The sequence below is a fragment of the Cavia porcellus genome, unplaced genomic scaffold (assembly GCF_034190915.1).
Source record: "Cavia porcellus strain 051 isolate PalLab524CR breed Dunkin Hartley unplaced genomic scaffold, mCavPor4.1 scaffold_12, whole genome shotgun sequence".
Taxonomy (NCBI): Eukaryota; Metazoa; Chordata; class Mammalia; order Rodentia; family Caviidae; genus Cavia; species Cavia porcellus.
Genome location: NW_026947495.1, coordinates 22745575 through 22765599, shown reverse-complemented (window position 1 = coordinate 22765599; position 20025 = coordinate 22745575). Strand labels below are relative to the sequence as shown.

The window sequence follows — 20025 nt, the reverse complement described above, 5'->3', positions numbered from 1 at the left end:
GCTTTTAGAAAAATATTCAGTTTTATTAGCGTATAAAGGATAAAGATTGGACCAGAGATGAATAAGCATTCTAAGAATGACCTTAATAAAAGGGAGTTTTACATTCCAAAATACTGTGGTCCCCAAATGCTAACTGTGCACCAGTAATTTATACATTATAGTTTAGAGAAAGCATTCATCCCTTGGGTCTCTAATTATAATTACCCAATTAGTGTTAATTCAACATAAAAGAATCATCTAAATTCAGGTCACTTTAAACGAGAGTACTCATTTTGAACAGCATTTAAAAAGAAATACTGCATGTTGATACCAGCTCTACTTTTTTGGATCTGTATTAGAAAAGTATTGTAGAGTAAAATTTGGGCACATTGATTCCTATTGACAGAGCTGATTACTTAAAAACTGAACTGCAGGGGCTGGGTGTGAGATTCAGTGGTAGAACGCAGCACCAGTTTAGCATACTGTATTCAGTCCCCAACACCAAACAAAAATTACATTGACTTGAAAAGCAATTTTTAAAGCATTAAAAAATTGCAATACTTGCAAGGTAAGATTATCCTAAATGCGATTTTTGTTTTGTTCTATTTGTTTTTACCCATTTCTAAAATAATGATTACAAAAAAGGGAACCCTGTTTATACTTTCATTGTGTCAGAACTGAGTTACAGAGGTTTTCATTGTGGATTTCCTTTTTTTAAAAATGCCTTTTCATTTTCTCTGATGAAACATTGCACCAGCAACCAATTTTCATTGATTATAATAGCAGAGGGTAATACAGCCTTGTGATAGAAATCTTGCATAGATTCTGATCTAGAATGAATTAAGTAATTTCCCTAATTAGCAGTCTTAAAATATAAGCATAAATATTTTGGAGGGGGGGATGGTCAGTAAATTGGAAGCATATTTAATTCATTCTGTGGGCATATTCCAGAAATTCCTTGATCTTGTTTGAGGGGTGGGGAATTGAGGTAGATGCAAAAATGCATACTTAAGGATATTTGTATTTCTTACATGAATTCTGTATATAATAATGTTTAATGATGCTGTTTCTTTAGCCATCTCCAAAAGCAGAAATATTCACAGTATCTTGTTAACAAAAAAACTTCATTCCATTCTTATACCTTGGTGATGACTTACGTTTTGCATGTTGTTTGATATGTAACAGACATACTCCTGTTGAGAAAGATTTTCTTACTTAACTAAAATCTTTTCTCCTCAGTGAGTCTTTTTTGACTTTTCATTTTGTGCTTAAGTATCGTCTTTGAATTGTGTATATATATTGTGTCTAATGAATTTTCTAACTTTATTGTTAAATACAATTCAGAATTTTAATTTTAATCTCAGAAGAAAAATATCCACAAACCAAGAATCTGGTAGCCAAACTCTTTACTTACATTATTTAACCTTATTTATTTTTGTTTCAATTTGCAAATGAAAAACTAGGATTGAAGAATTTAAAGAATTTAAAGATAATATTATCTAGTCAGTAGGAGGTTAAGAGCTGCTATTTGGACCTACATTCTGTGTTTAGGGCCCTGTGTTCTATTTATGTTACAAGGATTCTTGAGCCCTTTTTCAGAACTACCATTACACATTGGATTTTGTTATTTGGTAGGGGGTGGTGGTGGTTAGTGAAATTAACCCTGGTTCTTTTTAAAGTAATCTTACATGTCTGGCAAGTTCGAGGTTGTGAGTTCAATTCCCAGTATCCCCCTCTTCTATCAATAAAGTAATCTTGTAAAAATAATCTTAGCCTAAAGAATTTGATTCATTTAGAGAAATCTTTGTTTTGTTTGTTGTTTTCCCCTGAATAAACTATTTCCTTGTTGGTTTGCTTAAATTTATTCTCTAGAAAACTTTTATTCTCTGTTTTTCCTCCCTCGGGAAATAATAGCTAGTATTTATTGGGGGGATTTATGATGTTCTAAAGGGATAAAACCTTCATTGTTAGTAATTTGAGGAGGATTTGAACAGATAGAAAAACAAATACTATCAAATCTAGGCTTACTATATGCTTAGCACATCACGCTTAGAGTTATAATGAAAGTGTCTGGTAAAGTCTAAATTCATTAAAAATTAGAGGATGATAGAAAGTGGTCAGATATTAGTGTACATATTTTTCAGACAGGAATATCTATTCTCTAGATTATTTTGCTCTGGAGACCACTCAGGTTTTAGTGAATGTCAGATTTGAATTTTTCTTTTAAAGATTTGGATAGATGCACAGAAAGAGCACATTTTACAAAAGGAAAAAAAAAAAAAAACATGTTCAGGGCTGGGTATATAGCTCAGTGGCACAGTACCTGCTGGCAAGCGCAAGGTTGTGAGTGTGATTCCTGTACTTACCCCACAAAAAACATATTAGAGTTAGCCGAAATGGAAGAGTACCTGTTTTTATACTAAATTCTCTTAGCATATGTTGTGCTACTCCCTTTAATGAATTGAAGATTGTGTAAAAACATAGTATAACTCTAGATAATGTGAAAGGGCAAGATTTATTTGCCACCTCCTGTGTGCCAGGTACTAGCAGCAGGGCTTTGAAAAATCATTTTACTTGATAGGGAATAAAAGTCTTCACATGGAAGAATGAAATGATGAAATTAGGGCTTTAAAAATATTTGCAGAATGGGATGAAGTAGAACTAATTATGGAAGAGATTTGAGATGAAATTACACCATTTGATGTATAATGCATAATAGAAACTCAAATCTTTATTGAATGAATGCATAAATAACAGGATTAGGAATGTGTTTTTAAAAATACAGAACAATGCAAAAGAGACAGCCCATACCCACTGACTCAATATGAAGGATTGGGCCTAAGTATAGCAGTCCATTTAAATGGGCTTCTTAGATTATTCTGAGTGCAGCCTACTCAGCACCAGCTTTACATAAAATGTACAGTAGAATATTGGTGGAGATGTAGCAGAAGGCATCAATTTGGAAAGATTTTGTTGCTTTTTGTTTGTTTATGTCCTTTGGCAATAATACTCTTTTGTGTATTTATGGTTAGCAAGGACTATGTGATCAGCTGTTTTTGAGTTCATGCTCTACCACTTACTATAACTGTATGATTTTTTGAAGATGGAGCAAGTTCATATTTTTCCTATCTATAGTTTGGAGAGCATACTATGTACCTTGTGAAATGCATATATATTCTATATTCTGCATTGAAAAGCCCAGTGCAGTACCTGGCATATAGAACACAATACATTGTAATTATAATCATCAGTTAGGTCCTAATTTTTGTGGACTTTCTTAAAGAACACATTGTCCCTTAGATTTACTTTGTTCTGCAAGGCTTGGCCTACCTATCTTTTAGAGTCAGAATATTTTTGTTGATACTACAGATTGGGAGAGAGATATAGCTAGGTTTCAGGAGTTGACGCTTGTAGATTTTATATAGGCATCCATTAAGATACAATATTGTGAGCTAGAGTAGTTGTTACAAATAAGAAGAGCATTAATTTGAGAAAATGAGTAAAGTTGAAATTCCTTGAATTTGTAATGGTGTTCTATAATTGGAAGTGTCCTTGAGGAAGTTAAAAAATACAAGAATTCCTGGAATGAAAATGGAGATTTGGGAATCATGATTATGATGTATCAGTTGCAGCTGATAAAATGAGAATTCAAAGAGAAAAGGACAGTGTATGAATATTAGCGTTCCCTCTTTTACAAATTCAGTGTAAGTGATCCAGTTTCTTGAGCATCACAGTAACATTGATTGTATGTGACTCTTAAGTTATCAGTTACCCAATCTCCTGTTTAATCACACTTTTTTTTTTTTTTTTTTTGTTTTTTTCCTTTTTATCGGTACCAGGGATCGAACTCACGACTGCCTGCTTGCAAGGCAGGCACTTATGCCGCTGAGCTAAATCCCCAGCCCCTAATCACACTTTTTTTAAGGAGCAAAATCCTTTATCAGGAGAAGAATTTAATTCAAGTTAGGGTTAAATTTCCTTCATCTGTCATTTTACATCTCCTCTAAGAGGTAGAAACAGCTAAATTCTTGGCCTATGGGCAGAAATATGGAATGATTAAAAATGTAACTTCAATCAGTATGTTTCCTGCAACAAATTTTTACTAGTTAATAAAGGCATTTGAATGTTCCCCTGTAATTCCTTTTCTAAAAATGACCCTATGGATCTACAGTAGCTGCAAGTGTGAAGGAAAAGCTAAGCAGTTAAATAATACTACGAATATGTGTGGGATAACTTACCAAGCATTTATAATATTCATGAATTATTAAATAATGCATGGTAAGGTCATGTTACTGGATTAATGTTTGAAATTTGGTTCTTTAAAGTGAAATAGTAATTAACTTTACTGTATACTGTTTTATAACCTTATGTGAGCTTTTACATCATAAAATATAAGAGGTACATGATTGTCTAATAGTAGAACAAAAGACAGATATCTTTATTTTTCTAAAGGACCATTTTGAGAAATTTTAATAACTTTGCTTCAAATAATTCTTAAATCTTTTCTGTTGATTTAAATTCAAGTCACTGTTACTTACTCTTTGCAACCAGGAAAGGAATAGTCTTGAATTTGTGTAGTTTACCCTTCTCACTGGTAACACATACCTGAGAATACTCATTTGTTTTGATGCTGAACATTCCATCTTTAAACATTGTCTCTTTGCTTTAAAGTATCTTGCTTTTTGTGAGACTGCTATAGTCTTGAGAAAGACTGATTTTACCTTGTCTTCGATATTGAGTGTGCATAAGGGGTTTGTTTGGGAAGTGTGAGTCCTAAAGGGCGATTTGGGTACAGAAGATCTTACAGGCCTATTTCAAACTGTCAAGGTGTGAACTTTGCTTTTAATGTTGCTCTATAGTAGACCACAAAGTATTGGCTTACCTTTCTTTTAAAAGTTATTTTAATGAAGTCTAATGTGCTTTTTTTGTAAGCATTTTTAAAATTTGGGTACCCTACTTAATATTTGTGAAATTTACTTTAATGAATTAAGAGAATAACCTAATGATTCACATAATATTGTAGAGCTTAATAAAGACTTTGAGAAATAATTTAATTCACATTTTATTTATAGATACAGTAAAACAGATTCACAGTGTTCTTAGTTGTTGATAAAATTGTTGAATTATATTTTTAATGAGTTACAGTTTTTCTTAATACATGGAATAACATGCATATTTCTTATAGTTCAGGTAACGATTAAGACACAGTATAACCCATGCGTCAGAATTTCTTAGTGATTTGTCAGAGGTACTGTATGTTGTATGACACAAATGAAAAGCTAATTTTATGTTTTTCAACATAGCATTTTAAATGAATCCATTCTGTACTTGGTTTTAAAGAAAAAATTGTCCTCTGCGTATGTCAGGACAAATTATGTTCATAAAATGAATTTTTTATTGTTTCAGAGATTTGTATTTTTAGATTTCAGTTATAATGTAACAGATACTATTATAGACCCTCGTTTTAAAGATGAGGAATTTGAGATATTAAGTAGCTGATCTAGAGTCCTTAGGTGGTCTTCCAAAGTCCACTGTTTGACTACTACTAGCTGAGATGTACAATTTTGAACAAAACTGGTTAAATTGCTAAACCAGTGACAGTGTTCATCTTAAACATCTGTACTTTAAGAATAAAACTTCCGAATATAGGACTACTGAATTTTAATACAAATAGGAAATATATCAGGTAGTCTTAGTGACCAGCTCAGTAGTTTGATTTAACCTGTAACAAATGCAAGTGAGATAATACAGAGTTATTTATTGGCCATTCCAATATCATAAGGGTATATATTGTATTTCACATGGCAAAACTGATAATGACTGTTTAATTCAAGACAACTCAATTAAGGAAATGGTACTTAAATTGGGTAACATTACAATTATGGTAAATGTTTAAAATGTATTATAGTAAAAGACACATTGCCGTCATTCCTATCAAAGTACTCCTCCTTTGAACACATTTGTTGCATCATTCTTGCCATTTTCTGAAGCAGTTATGGAAGCCCTCTTTCATGTCTTTATGAGAAATGATTAAAAAAAAAAAATGAATGGGTTGAGTGTTACCTAGTAGAAAACCAGGCTTGTAAAAACATTACCCTATGTCCTTATCCATTTTATGTACTAGCTCTGGCACCATGAAATTTCTGACTCTTCTGCAAGGTCAAAATGACCATGACAGAGAAATGTTTGCAATCGATTCCTTCAAGGCAGCCCTGACAGTGTGCAACCAAGGACACTCAGGAGAGAGGACCGATAGAACTGCATCAGAAACTGGCAAGAAGAATGGCATAAGTGTGTTTGAAACGAGGTTATTTTGAGGGTGTTAATCACAATGTGTCTTTTTACTGAAATAAACTTTACTGATTTAAATATTCGCCTTATTTTTGATCATATTTTGTGTAACTTCCAATAGAAGCAAGTCTTCTTGTTTGTGTTTTTTTGAGGCAGAGTCTCACTATGTATGCAAGCTGGCCTTGAACTTGCTTATGTAGCTCAGGCTACATAAACTCATGGTGATTCTCCTGCCCCTGCCTCCCAAGCACTGGTATTTCACGTGTGTGCCACCACACCTGACCGAATGTCTTTTTGAATTTGCAGTTTGAAAATGAGCAATCTGTTGACCCATGTGTTAGACAAGTAATTTTTTTTCTCATTTTTAATTATGCAAAACACAAAGATGAAAGTACAAAAGTACAACTTGAGAAAGTAGATTGTTTTGAAAAGGGGAATTTTAAAAAATTAGACTCAGTTTGACATCTGACTTTGAAATGGTTACATAGTCTAACAGAAACATGAGTTACTAGAAAGTAGAATTTTTTTTCCAAAATAGGATAAATAGAATTAAAAACACGATCTCTGGAGTATATCATTTATTTGGGTGTGTTTTATTTAAAAATATACAGCATTTTAGTAAAATATTGTATCCTGTTGAAAAGTCATTTAAAAATTTGCTTTAATTAGGCATGGGGGTCATTCCTGTAATCACAGCACTTTGGAGGCTGAGGCAGGAAGATCACTGAGTTTGAGGCCAGCCTGGGCTACGTAGTGAGTTCAAGACCACCCTATGCTATACAATCAAACTCCATCTGAAAAAAAATTTTTGTTTGCCTTATAATAAAGGTAGAAATAACAGCAAGGGAAAGGATTTTGTGGCTTCTTTTTCTTGGTTAATTTGTTACTCATAAAACATGAAGAATTATATTCTAAAATGCCTTTTGTGGGAAGTTTACATTGCTGTAAAGATTGTACAAATTGAGCTTTCAGTTTATTAAAAAGTATTTTTTGAGACAGTTTCTCTTTGTAGTTTAAAATGAGCCATCTGCTGTACTCACTGTGTTGCCCAGGTTGGCCTTGAACTCATGATGGTGCTCCTTCCCTCATTTGCAGTGCTTGGATTACTGGTATGTGCCACCATGCCAAGCTGAGCTTTTAATTTTAAAAGATGATTCTCTTCCTGCCTAGTATTGTTGTTACCATAAGGGTAAAAGTAGTCCCTGCTCACCTTTGACAGTATGTGTGAGTGCCCTGCCTATCTTGTTTGTTTGGCTTATTGTAAGGAAAACTGATTTTAGGAAAAGCAAGACTTTGATTTTTTCTAAAATAAAACAAGCTTTTTAAATTGATAGAACTGTGAGAGAAAATGAATTTATGGGTGTGCAGGAAATTTGGATGCAGATCATGCTGATAAAATTATTCTAGAAGCAAATGAATTACTGAAAGTGTTTATTGTAGATCGTGGAATGAAAAAGGAAAGCTTGGAGAACCAGGTTTAGAAAAGGTGCAGAGAACAAGGGAGGTTAGGTGGCAGGAGGCTGTGGTTCTGCAGGATAGGACGTTGCAGCCAGACACTAACACTGTGAATTCCAAGCTGTTGTTTTGTCACTGTTAAGTATTTGAAGTTCTGCTGGATAAAGTAGCATACCTATAATTCCACTATTAGGTAACTAAGGTAGGTAGACTGCCAACCTTGAGCAGTTTAGCAACTCAGTGAGACCTCTGTCAAAAAAAATACCCTGGGAATGTACCTCACCAAAAGCACTAGAGTTAATCCCCAGGCTATGTAAGTAAAAATTACTGACAAGAATTCTGATTTATGCTCAGATTTGCTGGACACAAATCATGTTTGTACAAGAGCTGATATAGTGTGATGGCTTAATATTGGTTTCTTCTTATTTAGGATTGTGTATCTTAAAATAAGGTAGTTATGGGGCTGGGGATTTAGCTTAGTGGCATAAGTACCTGCCTTGCAAGCAGGCAGTCGTGAGTTCGATCCCTGGTACCGATAAAAAGGAAAAAACAATCTATGAAAATAAGGTAGTTATATTTTATGTGAAATAATTTGTAATATACTTTATTTGTATAGTACAGTAAAGGTGGTACCAATTCATTCATGTAGGGGTGGGATTCATTTAGTTTTAATTTAGTGGTTGTCAATACAATACCAAGAAATTTTAGAAGATGAGTTGTACTAAATCACTAATATCTTTTAAAAAATATACTGCATTTGAATGTTTTAAGTCATGGATGGCTAACCTTTTAGAGATGAGTGTCCAGACTGCAGTTTTACCTATTATTTATTGCGAAGTGTCAGCATTGCAAATAGACTGTACAGCAGGATGCCAATTTTGTGTTGAGCATTGTGGTGGATCTATTGTATCCATGTTTATTCTTTAGGCTATTTCTATTGCTGAATTACTAACTTTAATTGTATGAGTTTATTTTATCAGTCACTGAGTGCTTAACAGGCAAAAGTATCAAAAAATAAAATTGAACTTTTAATGTTTACTGTTTATAAAAGAGCATCAAAATTTTCAACATCGACATTTTGATGTGCAGAGTTTTAAAAAGGTAACAAATTCCTGTAATGAAAATATCAATAGAATGCAACAACAAAAATAATCCTTACTTCAAGTATGACACCTAAGGTAGTCTTGACATATGATACCAGCACATTCCACACACATGTATCGCTTACACTGACAGCACATGTATTTTGCTTTCCTGGACTTTTTGTAGGACATACTTAACATCTTGTTGGTTTTGCTGTTTTGTCAGGAGGTTTTTATTACACAGTGTGTTATTATACAGTGGGAACATAAAATATCAGTAAAAGAAAGCATTAAATTATGTATCGCACATTTAGAATGTCAGCATTTTCTTTCTTTCTTTTTTTTTTTTTTTTTATTTTATTGGTACCAGGGATCAAACTCACGACTGCCTGCTTGCAAGGCAGGCACTTTATGCAGCTGAGCTAAATCCACAGCCCAAATGTCAGCATTTTCACATTAAGAAGTATACTTGGCTTGCAAAACCTGAAGGGTATCATCAGAAATAAATTCCTATGTGAATTATAGTGAAAATACAATAGAACTCTACAAGAAAAATAGTTTTGTTTCAATTGTTACAGCCAAGGCAGTCCTTCCTGCATGCAACTGTGTGTTCCCATACATACATCTCATATTGACAGCACATGTGATTAACTTTCGTTTTCTGTGTGGCAGGCTGTTCTTGTCAGCTCTTGTCTTCTCTTCGTCTTTTGTCAGGACCTTCTTAAGTGCAATATGCACCTGGCAGGAAAATAAAGATATCAATAAATAAATATCAAATATATAATAAGTGCTTAGAATAGACATTAACCTTTTCACATCAGCTGTTACTTGCTTACAAAACCTGAAAGATAGCATCAGAAATAAAAGTCTATGTAAATTACAATGTAAATACAAACAAAAGTGTATCACAGAAATTCCTGATAGGTGAACAGACAGTTGCAACATCATAAAGGCCTACTACCACAACAGGAAAACTAAAAAGATGTCACCTGTGCCCTATGAAAATGGACAGGAAAGCAAAATGTATGTACTATCACTGTGATACTTGTGCATGGAACATGCAGATGTCATGAACTTACACCTGCCTGTTGACCAGTCAGCTCATTGGTGTGCTTCACAATTTTTTTAACTATTTATGCCAGTAAAACCACCAGTAGCCAAACTTTGTATTTCAAGTAACATCATAGTTGCATAACTCATCAATATCTATTCCACTTTTGTTTTTGTTGTGAAAAGTTAACATCTTTGGTATCTTTTTTGTTTGGTAACATCTTTCATTTTGTTAGTTTTTTCCATCATGGCATAGTGTTGACATTAGAAGTAACAGTTTGTGTTTCTTTGCCTTAGATGAAGCCAGTGTTACATGTTTCCAAAAACCAAAGATTGTAGTATACGTCCTCTGTTCTGAAATTTCAACGTTTGTTTGGGAATTTTTGCTTTGTTCTTGTGTAAAGTTCTGCTCAATTTATGCTCTGTTAGCAAATGTAACATCAACTGGTAAACCAATTGTCAAATGTCATACCCAGATTAGTTTGGGAAATAAGTCTGTTCACAGCATCATTTGGTTTACTACTACGTGAATAAAGACCTGGTGGCTCAGTTCCAGAATAAGTATAATATGCCTTTGCACTACCAGGGCATACATTTTTATACTATTTTTTGAAAGCTTTTTTGGCATATACTGCCTAAAGCTACAACAGCCAGGAAATGCTGTAAGATGTTTGTCAGTAGTCATGTATTCAGATGGTACCTGAATTCCTTGACAGCCACAAAACTCAAATAGCTAGCAGATAGCAGCCAGATAATCAGTTCTTTTTCTTTCTTGGGTGACTTTGTCATCATACCTCAGGCAGTTTTTGTTTTGTTTTGTTTTTTTTTTGAGATAGAGTCCTGTTTTATAGTTCAGGCTGGCTGTGAACTCACTATGGAACCTAGGTTGGTCTTGGTTGTGCCTCAGCCTCATGAGTGCTGTGATTACAGATGTGCACCACCACTCTTGGCTAACCTCAAGAAATTTTGAAGGAAACCATATCTCAGTGTCATTATACTGCAAACCTCAAGTCTCCACCAGTCTTTTACATTCCTGTGATGGCCATGAGAAATCCTTGCCAAGTCCAGCAGACATATGAATGCTTTCAGTTCAGCTAGTGAGGTGTCATAATAAACACATTTTTGAATATAGCTATAGGTGCATGCAGAATGTTTTACTTGTATCTCATCATTTGTGTATTTCACAACATTCTTGTACCATTTTGTCTCTTATAAATGATTGCCAACATTGGATAGCAGTGCCGGTGTTCAGTCCATTAGGTTTCACTCCTGCCAAGATTCCCATATTTTTCTGAAGTGATCTTGGATCACTTCATTTGACTGCCTCACCTTTTTTTTTGGGCGGGGGGGTCCATCTGAATAAAGGAGAGCTTTATTCCATATGTCTGTATTGGTTGATTCTTGCTCAATTTCACTGTCACAGGAATTTTGGCTCACATGGCCATGGTCAGTCATCATAAACTGCATCTGAGTCACCTGATGATTCATTTTCAACCTCCTCCAAAACTTGCAAATCTGGTTTTTCATGTGCCTTTGTACTGAACTGTGTTCCTGGGTTCTCCAGGCTCAGGTACTATGAGCCGCACCTACAATCTAGTGTGGTACATGACGTATTTACGTTACAGAAGAATGGTATCCTCTGTGATGCCTAGGAAAACACAAAATCTATTACATGGAGCATTATGTGGGTAAAAATACCAGTTTCACACTTGCACACAGTGCACACACTTGCCCTTTGTTTACCAAGTGGGTAAACCCTAAGATTGAATTCTGTATTTCCCCCAACCCTTTGGCTTAGCTACTGAGCTGCACAGCTGGCTACTGTTATGCTAAAGTACAAATTTACAGTAGAGAAGGACCAGGTGAGATTTTGTAACCCAGTATAATGTTCTAAGGGAACATATTTTGTGCCATTTCTGTCGTGGGCTACAGGGTGATAACATATTCAACGTAATGTGATGTTCTTTGGCATGTTTTTTTTAATTGTAGTTTTTTTATTCCAGCTCAGTTTTAAGGTGTATGAGTATGTTTTAAAAGAATTTATTTCCATTAGTGGTTAAGTATTGATGACCAATTGATATTTTCAAATAACTTATTTATTATGAGATATTTTTAGAGCAAAATGAACTATTACATTATGTAAAGATATTTACTTAATAGTTCATATTGCTCTAAAAAATCTCACTTAAGTGAGATTATTATCTCTTAAGTGAGATTATTGCAATCTCTTAAGTGAGATTTTTTTAGAGCAATATGAAGTTCATTCATACTGCTCTAATAGTTCATATTGCTCTAAAAATACCTCACTTAAGTGAGATTCTTTTAGAGCAATATGAACTATTATATTAAGTAAAATTAATCTATCTTTAGTAAGTAAACATTTATAGAATTAAAAATAATATGCAATGTAAGGGTTGTTAATAATGCTTTTTACACTAGACCTGATTTTTCTAAATATTCTTCTAAATAAGTGGATTTCTGTCTTTTAGAAATGTACATTGAATGATGTAACAGATGCATACATTTACTAGCATTGTTGCTTACTAACACTTCATCATCTTTATTTCATCTCACTTTTAAAAGCCAGAGAGCATTATTGATTACTATCTCCAAATACACTTCCCCTGCCCTTGAGGCAATAACTTCTGTTATTCATTATATATTTCTTGGATAAAACTCATTTATTTTTTGTTACTCATTTCTAATAGTTTAAGCTTCCCTATTCAGCTAACCTGATTATTTTCTACTGCTGTTCCTTTAGTCACTGAAAATAACTTCAGAAAGAGGTTTTGAGTTCTACAATCTCATCTCTTAAGCAGTTGCCTAATCTGTTCCACCCTTGATCAAAATCATCATTGTAGATTTTTCTCATGGCTGTCATAGTACAGATTTTCTGTGTTATTTAACTTGATTCCCTAAATCAAACATTTTTTTAGTTGCTCAAGGTATTATATTGTCCTTAAAAATTTAATGAAATCAGGATAGCTTTTTTTTTCATTTTAGTGTCTTGTTTTAAACCATTTAGAAAGTGACACTTTGTTTAGTAAGTACATTTAAATGTTTAGTGAGTGCCTTTACACTGTTATGTGTCATCACCGTCCATCTCCAGAACTTTTTCATCTTACCAAACTGAAATGTTAAATGATACTTCCTCCTCTTTTCTCTCTACCACAGGTCCTTGACAGTCACCATTCTACCATCTGCCTGTATAAATTTGAGTTTTCATATAAGTGGAGTCCTAAGTACTTGTCCCTTTGTAACTGGCTTTTTTATTTAGCATATTATCTTCAAAGTTCATCCAAGTAGAACGTGTCAGAATTTCTTTCTTTTTTTGAGATGAATAATAGTCTATTGGATGTATATCTTATTTTTATTTATTCATTCATTTGTCATTGGACCCTGGGATTGTTTCTGTCTTTTGGCTCTTGTGAATAATGTTGGACATGGGTGTACAAAAATTTTTAAGTTTTCTACATTCAGTTCTTTAGGGCATATACTCAGAAGTCTAGTAATTCTGTGTTTTGAGGAGTGACCACACTTTTCCACAGTAAAAGCTGCACCATTTTATATGTTCACATTCTTTTTACAATGTATAAAAATCCTAGTTTTTTATGTTCTCACCAATATTTGTTTTTTTCTCTTGGGGTTTGTAATAATTATCCTAATGGATGTAAAATATCTCATTGTGATTTTGATTTACATTTTCTTGATTATTAATAATGTGAACCCTTTTCATTTGCTATTGGTCATTGTATATTTTTTTTAAAAATGGGCATTTTGTTGAATTGTGGAGGTTCTTTATATATTCTGGGTATTGATCCCTTTCCATATACGAGATTTGTAAGGGATTTTTTTTTTTTCCTATTCTGTGGACCATCATTGCACTGTGTTGTTAATATCATTAATTTTGATGAAGCCTGGTTTATCTTTTTTTCTTTTGGTAATTATACTTCTGGTTTTATATGTAGGAGAATATAGCCAAATCCATATCAAGATGCTTTTCACTCTTTCCTTCTAGGACTTCTAAATAGCTCCACTATTTAGGTCTTTCATCTATTTTGAATTACTGTATGTGGTGCAAAGATACTTAATTCTTTTGCGTGTGAATATCTAGTTTCCCCAACACGTGTTTTGAAAAGACTGTTCTGTTCTTATTTGAATGAGTAAGGCATACGTGTTGAGGATAGTTGATAACAAATGTGAGGGTTTATTTCTAGGCTTGCTTCTCTGTTCATTAATCTCTTACCATTCCGGTTATTGGTACTTTGTAGTTAAAAGCTTTGAAATTAGGAAGTGTGAGGTGACCAATTTCATTGTTTTTCAACTTTGTTTTTACTATTTGAGATTCCTTGAGATTGCATATGAATTTTAAGATGGATTTTTACATTTCTGCTAAAACATAATTGGAGTTTTGATGGGAATTATGTGAATCTGTAGATTGATTTGAGTAGATTTTGAAAGTGAAGTTTTGTCCCAAATCTGAATTCTACACAAAATGGAAATCTGTGTAAATTCAGAGGGAAGTTTAAGAGAAATTCAATCCACCTTATTCCACTTTAAAAACTTAATAGGAAGAAGTGAGATCATAGTGCTTATTGTCTTCCAAGGACTAAACATTAAATGATCTTTTTTGTATGCATTGCAAAGAGATGAGTTTTTTTGTTTGCTTTTATTTTTCCATGGATAATGGGGAAGGAAGCTTGACGATTTAGTCACTAGCACAGTGTCACATTTTTGAACAGTGTATGTTTTCCCCTTATTTTTAATGATTTAATCTATTTTGCACGGTCAGTTCTAAAACTTAGTTTTGGGACTAAAACATATTCCAGAGATAGTTCCTTTTATATTAGAAAAACACATCTGCAGAAATTTAATTGGAGTCTAATAATGTCATAGCAGTTCATCTGCCTACTGCGTGACAGCAGACTTGAATATAGAATAACAAGATTGTCACTTTTTAAAAAGCCTGCTTCCCAGTACCACCAAAATAAAAAAAAAAGGCTGCTCATAGTGAATACTTTTCTCACATAGCCAAAAGAATCCACGTAACTACCTCCCAATATTCTGCTTATCAAAGTTTTTGTTAATCATCATTGATGTTACTGTTTTGTTATTCTAAAGATACAGGCTGAATCCACTGTAGCAAAGCATTAAAAATTGTACTTTTGAATAGTAATATATTCAAAGTATATGACGTAAGTTTTTTTTTTTTTTGAGACAAATGAAATCACTGATCTTTTATCTAAAGGTATCTTGTACATGGATACCAAATACATTTTGTGTGTTTTTACATTCCCCTCTACTTTTGTCCAAATAATCACCCACATGATACATTATTCTGTAAATACCTTTTGGAGATTGTTCCCTCTCAGTACATAAAGGCTTCTTCAATCTTTTTTTCTTGTTTGTTTTTTTGAGACAGTGTCTCACAATGTAGTTCAGCTGGTCTTGAGCTCACAATGATTCTCCTTCCTCAGTGTCCTGAGTGCTGGGATTACAGGTGTGCACCATCACAGTTGGCTGTGGTTTCCTCTATCTTTATACCTGCATTATAGTCCACGTTAAAAATTTTGCAGAGTCAACTAATTTCCTTACCCTTCAATGAATATTTCCAGTCTCTTACCTATATAAGCAAGATTGTAGCAAATGATTTTGTCACTGTAGGATCTATTTCTTGAAGTGGGGTTTCTGTTTAGAAGCTGTGGAAATTTGGGCTAAGGATAACTCATTGGTAGAGCACTTGCCTAGTATACACAAGGTCCTAGGTCTGATTTCCAGCAACACACGCTCACACAGAAATACACGCACACACAACCCAAAAAACAACAAAAACTATGAAGACTTACGAATTTTGTTTTAACTTTGATTTAATGTGTTGCTAAATGTTAAATGTGTTGAAACTGGAATTTTGTGTATAAATTTATAATGAAATCTCACTTTATAATGAATAAAAATCTACAGAATTACAATCAGTGAGCTATTAGTGAAATTTTATGACGTTTTTACTTTTTTGCAGATATACAAAACTAGGATATGCTGGAAATACAGAACCACAGTTTATCATCCCTTCCTGTAAGTATTTCTTTTAATCTACAAGTGAAAGAGAACCTTCCTAATAATCATAGTAAATGAAGAAATCAATTCGGGCCTTCTATAAGATTCAGTCCTTTAAAACACAACTTACCAAATTGTAAATATGATCTTATTTTTATACCTCTGACTATTCATTTCAGCTATCAGTTCATTTCTCCCTGTACCAAATCTACCAAATATCTCTTTGAAGAAAAAAAAAGAATAAACTGATATAGACAAGATACCACTTGATAATTATACAGTTCCCTGCATTGAGTATATGACTGTCACTAGTGTGTAGATATAACTAATTAGTAATACATTCTACATCTACAAAGACTGTCCTTTGTAGTGGGATTATGATTTCTGTTTGTAGTACCTTTGCATGTTGACATTTCCAGTCTCTTACTATGATGAGCAAGATTGTAGCAAATGATTTTGTCACTGTAGGATCTATTTCTTGAAGTGGGGTTTCTGTTCAGAAGCTGTGGACATTTGAGTACCCAGTGAGTACCCATATTTCAAAATGAAGAAGGGAGGTATTACCCTCTGGGTTTTTTTTTTTTTTGCTTAAACTTTTTTTTTTAGTACCAGGGATTGAATTCATAACCTTGCCAGGTAGGTAGTATGGCACTGAGCTATATAGTTGTTTTCTGATATAACTATTTTGGTTGTGTGCATGTTTTTAGAGTTCTTTTTTGTTTCCTTTTTTTTTGGTAGCTTTTAAAAAAATACTGTCACATTTGATTTCTTAGTATTCTTGTTTATTAGCATAAGTGATGTTGTAGCCTTAATGAATGAATATACTGCTGATTTTCAAAGAATTCATTGTTTGAATTTTTTTTTTTACATTGTACAGTAACACCTCGTATCTGCTTGTCCTATGGTCATATTAAGACTATTATGGGGCCAACAATAACTCAGCAGGACAGCGGCTACCTGTCAAGTGCAAGGTGCTGAGTTCAAGTCTTGGTATCTAAAAAAACAGAAAAAGACTGTATTGGCTGGGTGTGGTGGCACATTCCTTGAGAGGCTGAGGTAGGAGAATTGCAAATTTGTGCTCAGCCTGGCAACTCAGTGTCAGACTATCGCAAAATAAAATGGGCTAGAGATGTAGTTCATTGTAAAGACCATGGTCAATCTTCAGCGTCACTACTCCTTCCCAACCAAAAAGCAACCGAAAGAACTTTTGCACATTAAATGATAAACTTTCTAAACCATTACTTGGTAGTGCAATTTCTTAGAGAGTTTGATTTTGAGTATGTCATTGATTTTTCATGGTAGTATTTAATATGACTCTTTGAAATTTTTGGTATTCATTTATGAAAATAAGAAAATGGAAAAATGAATATACAATGTAGTATAAACAGTTTATGTCTCAAAATCAGTGGAGTTGAGCCTAAAGGTAGGAATTACTAGTTTTGCCACAAACATAGGTCTATAGTCTCAGTTGGACATGAACTATTTTGTCAGTTGTGTATTGAGGATATTAATTATGTGAAGTATGAAAAATACATTGTTAGAATTGTACCAAATGACTACATATATTTAGTGCTTTTGATATGTATGTATATCATATATATGTATTTAATTCACTTTCTTTAAACTGATTTTGACATTTGTTATGGTTGATACATTGTGTCAACTTGAGAAGTTTTTCTAAGAGGCTCAGCAGTGAGCCAGAGTCCTTATTCTGTAAACATCTTCAGCCTGTGCAAGATGAGGGCACAGAGGTGATGTGAGTACTACACCCCTGAGGGATGTAGACTATATCCAGTATTATGGAGGAGAATAGGCTTGGTCTGCCGCCTTTTGCTCTTACTGCTTTGCTGTCTTCTGCTGCCTTGAAGTGTTGCCCTTGTGCCATGCCACCCCTGCCTTGGAACTGATTACAGACTCCCCAAACTGTGAGCTAAATAAGCCTTTCCTTCTTTACTTTTGGGTATTTTGTCACAGCAAGGAGAGAAAAGTAACCAATACAACATTTACACTTACCACTTTCCTGGTATGGTTTTCTAGGAATTATGTAACAGTTTAAATATGATACTTTTGGAACTATCTGGAGTAAATTTTAAGTGACAAATGAAATAATTCACTGATTTGATTCTAGTGCTCATTGTTTAGGGTCACTGTTACTACTACCTTTCTCATTGTTTTATTCATATGTACTTGTTCGAAGAACAGGTTAGCTTTTCCTTATGTTTGTCTCCATTTTTATGCATCAGTACCGTACAGTGATTGTCTATTTTGAGAATTTGGAGACAGTTGTTAGCTCTACTGCTCTGCTAATTAATGAAGATGTTCTTCTATGCGCTGATACTGTACTTGATCTTATATTACAGTTAAATGTATTTCACATTTCTGGGTGCAAACTAAATTAGACAAGAGCCAAGTTAAATTTCCTCATAAGGTCAACACTGAATTAATTTCATTCCTGACCAGTTCACTTTGCAGCCAGAATCGTGGAAGAACTTAAGTTTGTAAACTGAGATACCATTGCATTTATGTTGAGATTAATGTTAGACCATTGTATTTGCTCTGTTTCCAAAGATTGCCATAATAAAGTTCCAAAAAACTAGATAGTTTAAAACAACAGAAACCAAAGTACAAAATCATATTATCAGCAGGGCCATGTTCTTATTGTTGGCTCTAGGAGAGAAACTTTCCTCTTTTAACTTTGAGCAATCCTTGGAATTCCTTGGCTAGTATAATATTCTAGTCACATGGCTACTTTCCATTATTTGCTCTGCATCCAGATTTATGTTTGTCTTTCTTAGTCACTTTCTTGTTGCTGGTACACAATACCTGACACTTGCAACTTAATGAAGAGGCTCACAGTTTTTGAGGTTTCTGTCCATGGATGACAAGCTCCAAGGCAGAAACAGCATGGTGGAAGAGCATGGCAAAGGAAAGCTGCTCATGTTGTAGTGGTCAGGTAGCAGAGAAGAAAGCAGCTAGGAGGGAGATACACTTGTCCAAGTCATGACTCAAGTGACTCATCTCAAACTAGGCCTTAACTAATAGCAAGTCAGCTTATAAATTCATTATTGAACTGACCCCTGATGAACATAGTGCCCTCATGATCCACTCATTTGCCATATACTTGAAGCTTTTGGGAGATACCCTGATCTAAACCATAATACTCTGTGTACAAACTTCCTCTTTAAATGTAGTAGAGCTCATACTAATAACCTTATATTAGCTTTAATCCTGTTTCCTAAAAAGATCACATTCTCAGATACTAGGAGTCAGGACTTCAGGATATCTTTGATGAGAATTTAGTCTGTATCAGTGATAACTATATAGTCTCTTAATTTGTCATCTTTTATAAATATTACGTTATGATTGCTTATTTTAGATTATTGAAATGTTACTGCCATCTTTGGAAAAACTAGTTTTAGTCTAGTTTAACGGCTAAGTCTTCCATCTTTTGATCTTAGTATTTTATTATCGTTGAATGTATTCTGTATTTCATCTCTCTCCCAAAACATTCATTCTTAATTTTTATTATGTGTCTTATGAATAGTTGTAGCATCTTAAAAATTTATGTGCCTACTGCAGGAAACTTTTGGACTTTAGAGTTTTCTCAGTTTTAGAGCTGCAAATACACTGTTCATAATCAGGTACTTTGCCACTCTTTCCTATGAATGTTTGATGTGGGAATTCTGTAGATAGTGCCTTAGTTATTATTGTTGCTGAGACAAAATACCCAGCACCCAAAGTTAAAGAAAAAAAGATTTATTTTCAGTTTACAGTTTGTAGAGATTTGTCTGTAGTTGCTATCTCCAAAGCCAGAGGGGTATTGGAGGAGAGAACAGTCTGGTGTGTGGCAAGTAGAGGGCAGAGGGCAGTGAGCAGCCAGAAGCAAGCCTCCCTTTATATTTTATTCCATGTGGGCTATAAGCCTTTTGAATGGTGTCACCCATATCTAGGGCGGGGTTTTCCTGTGACCCAACCCAGAACCATGATAAATCAGTTAGAGGAGTAATCAAGTACCATACACTCTTAAAATCACAGAATCACACCCTTAATCCACATTCACACATTCTAAATCCAGCCACTCTGAAAAGCCCCTTCTATGACTATATGCAGTTTT

General features: G+C 33.9%; 1 protein-coding gene across 2 annotated transcripts in view; it reads left to right on the top strand.

The window, feature by feature from the left end:
* The window catches only part of Actr3 (actin related protein 3), a 57608-nt gene that overhangs the window by 2409 nt on the left and 35174 nt on the right, over positions 1-20025 (top strand). For both annotated transcript variants that reach the window (XM_063258969.1, XM_063258968.1), the window contains exon 2: positions 15874-15929. In XM_063258969.1, coding sequence (XP_063115039.1) covers positions 15891-15929 — 39 coding nt within the window. In that variant the 5' untranslated portion in view covers positions 15874-15890. The remainder of the gene's footprint in view (positions 1-15873; positions 15930-20025) is intronic.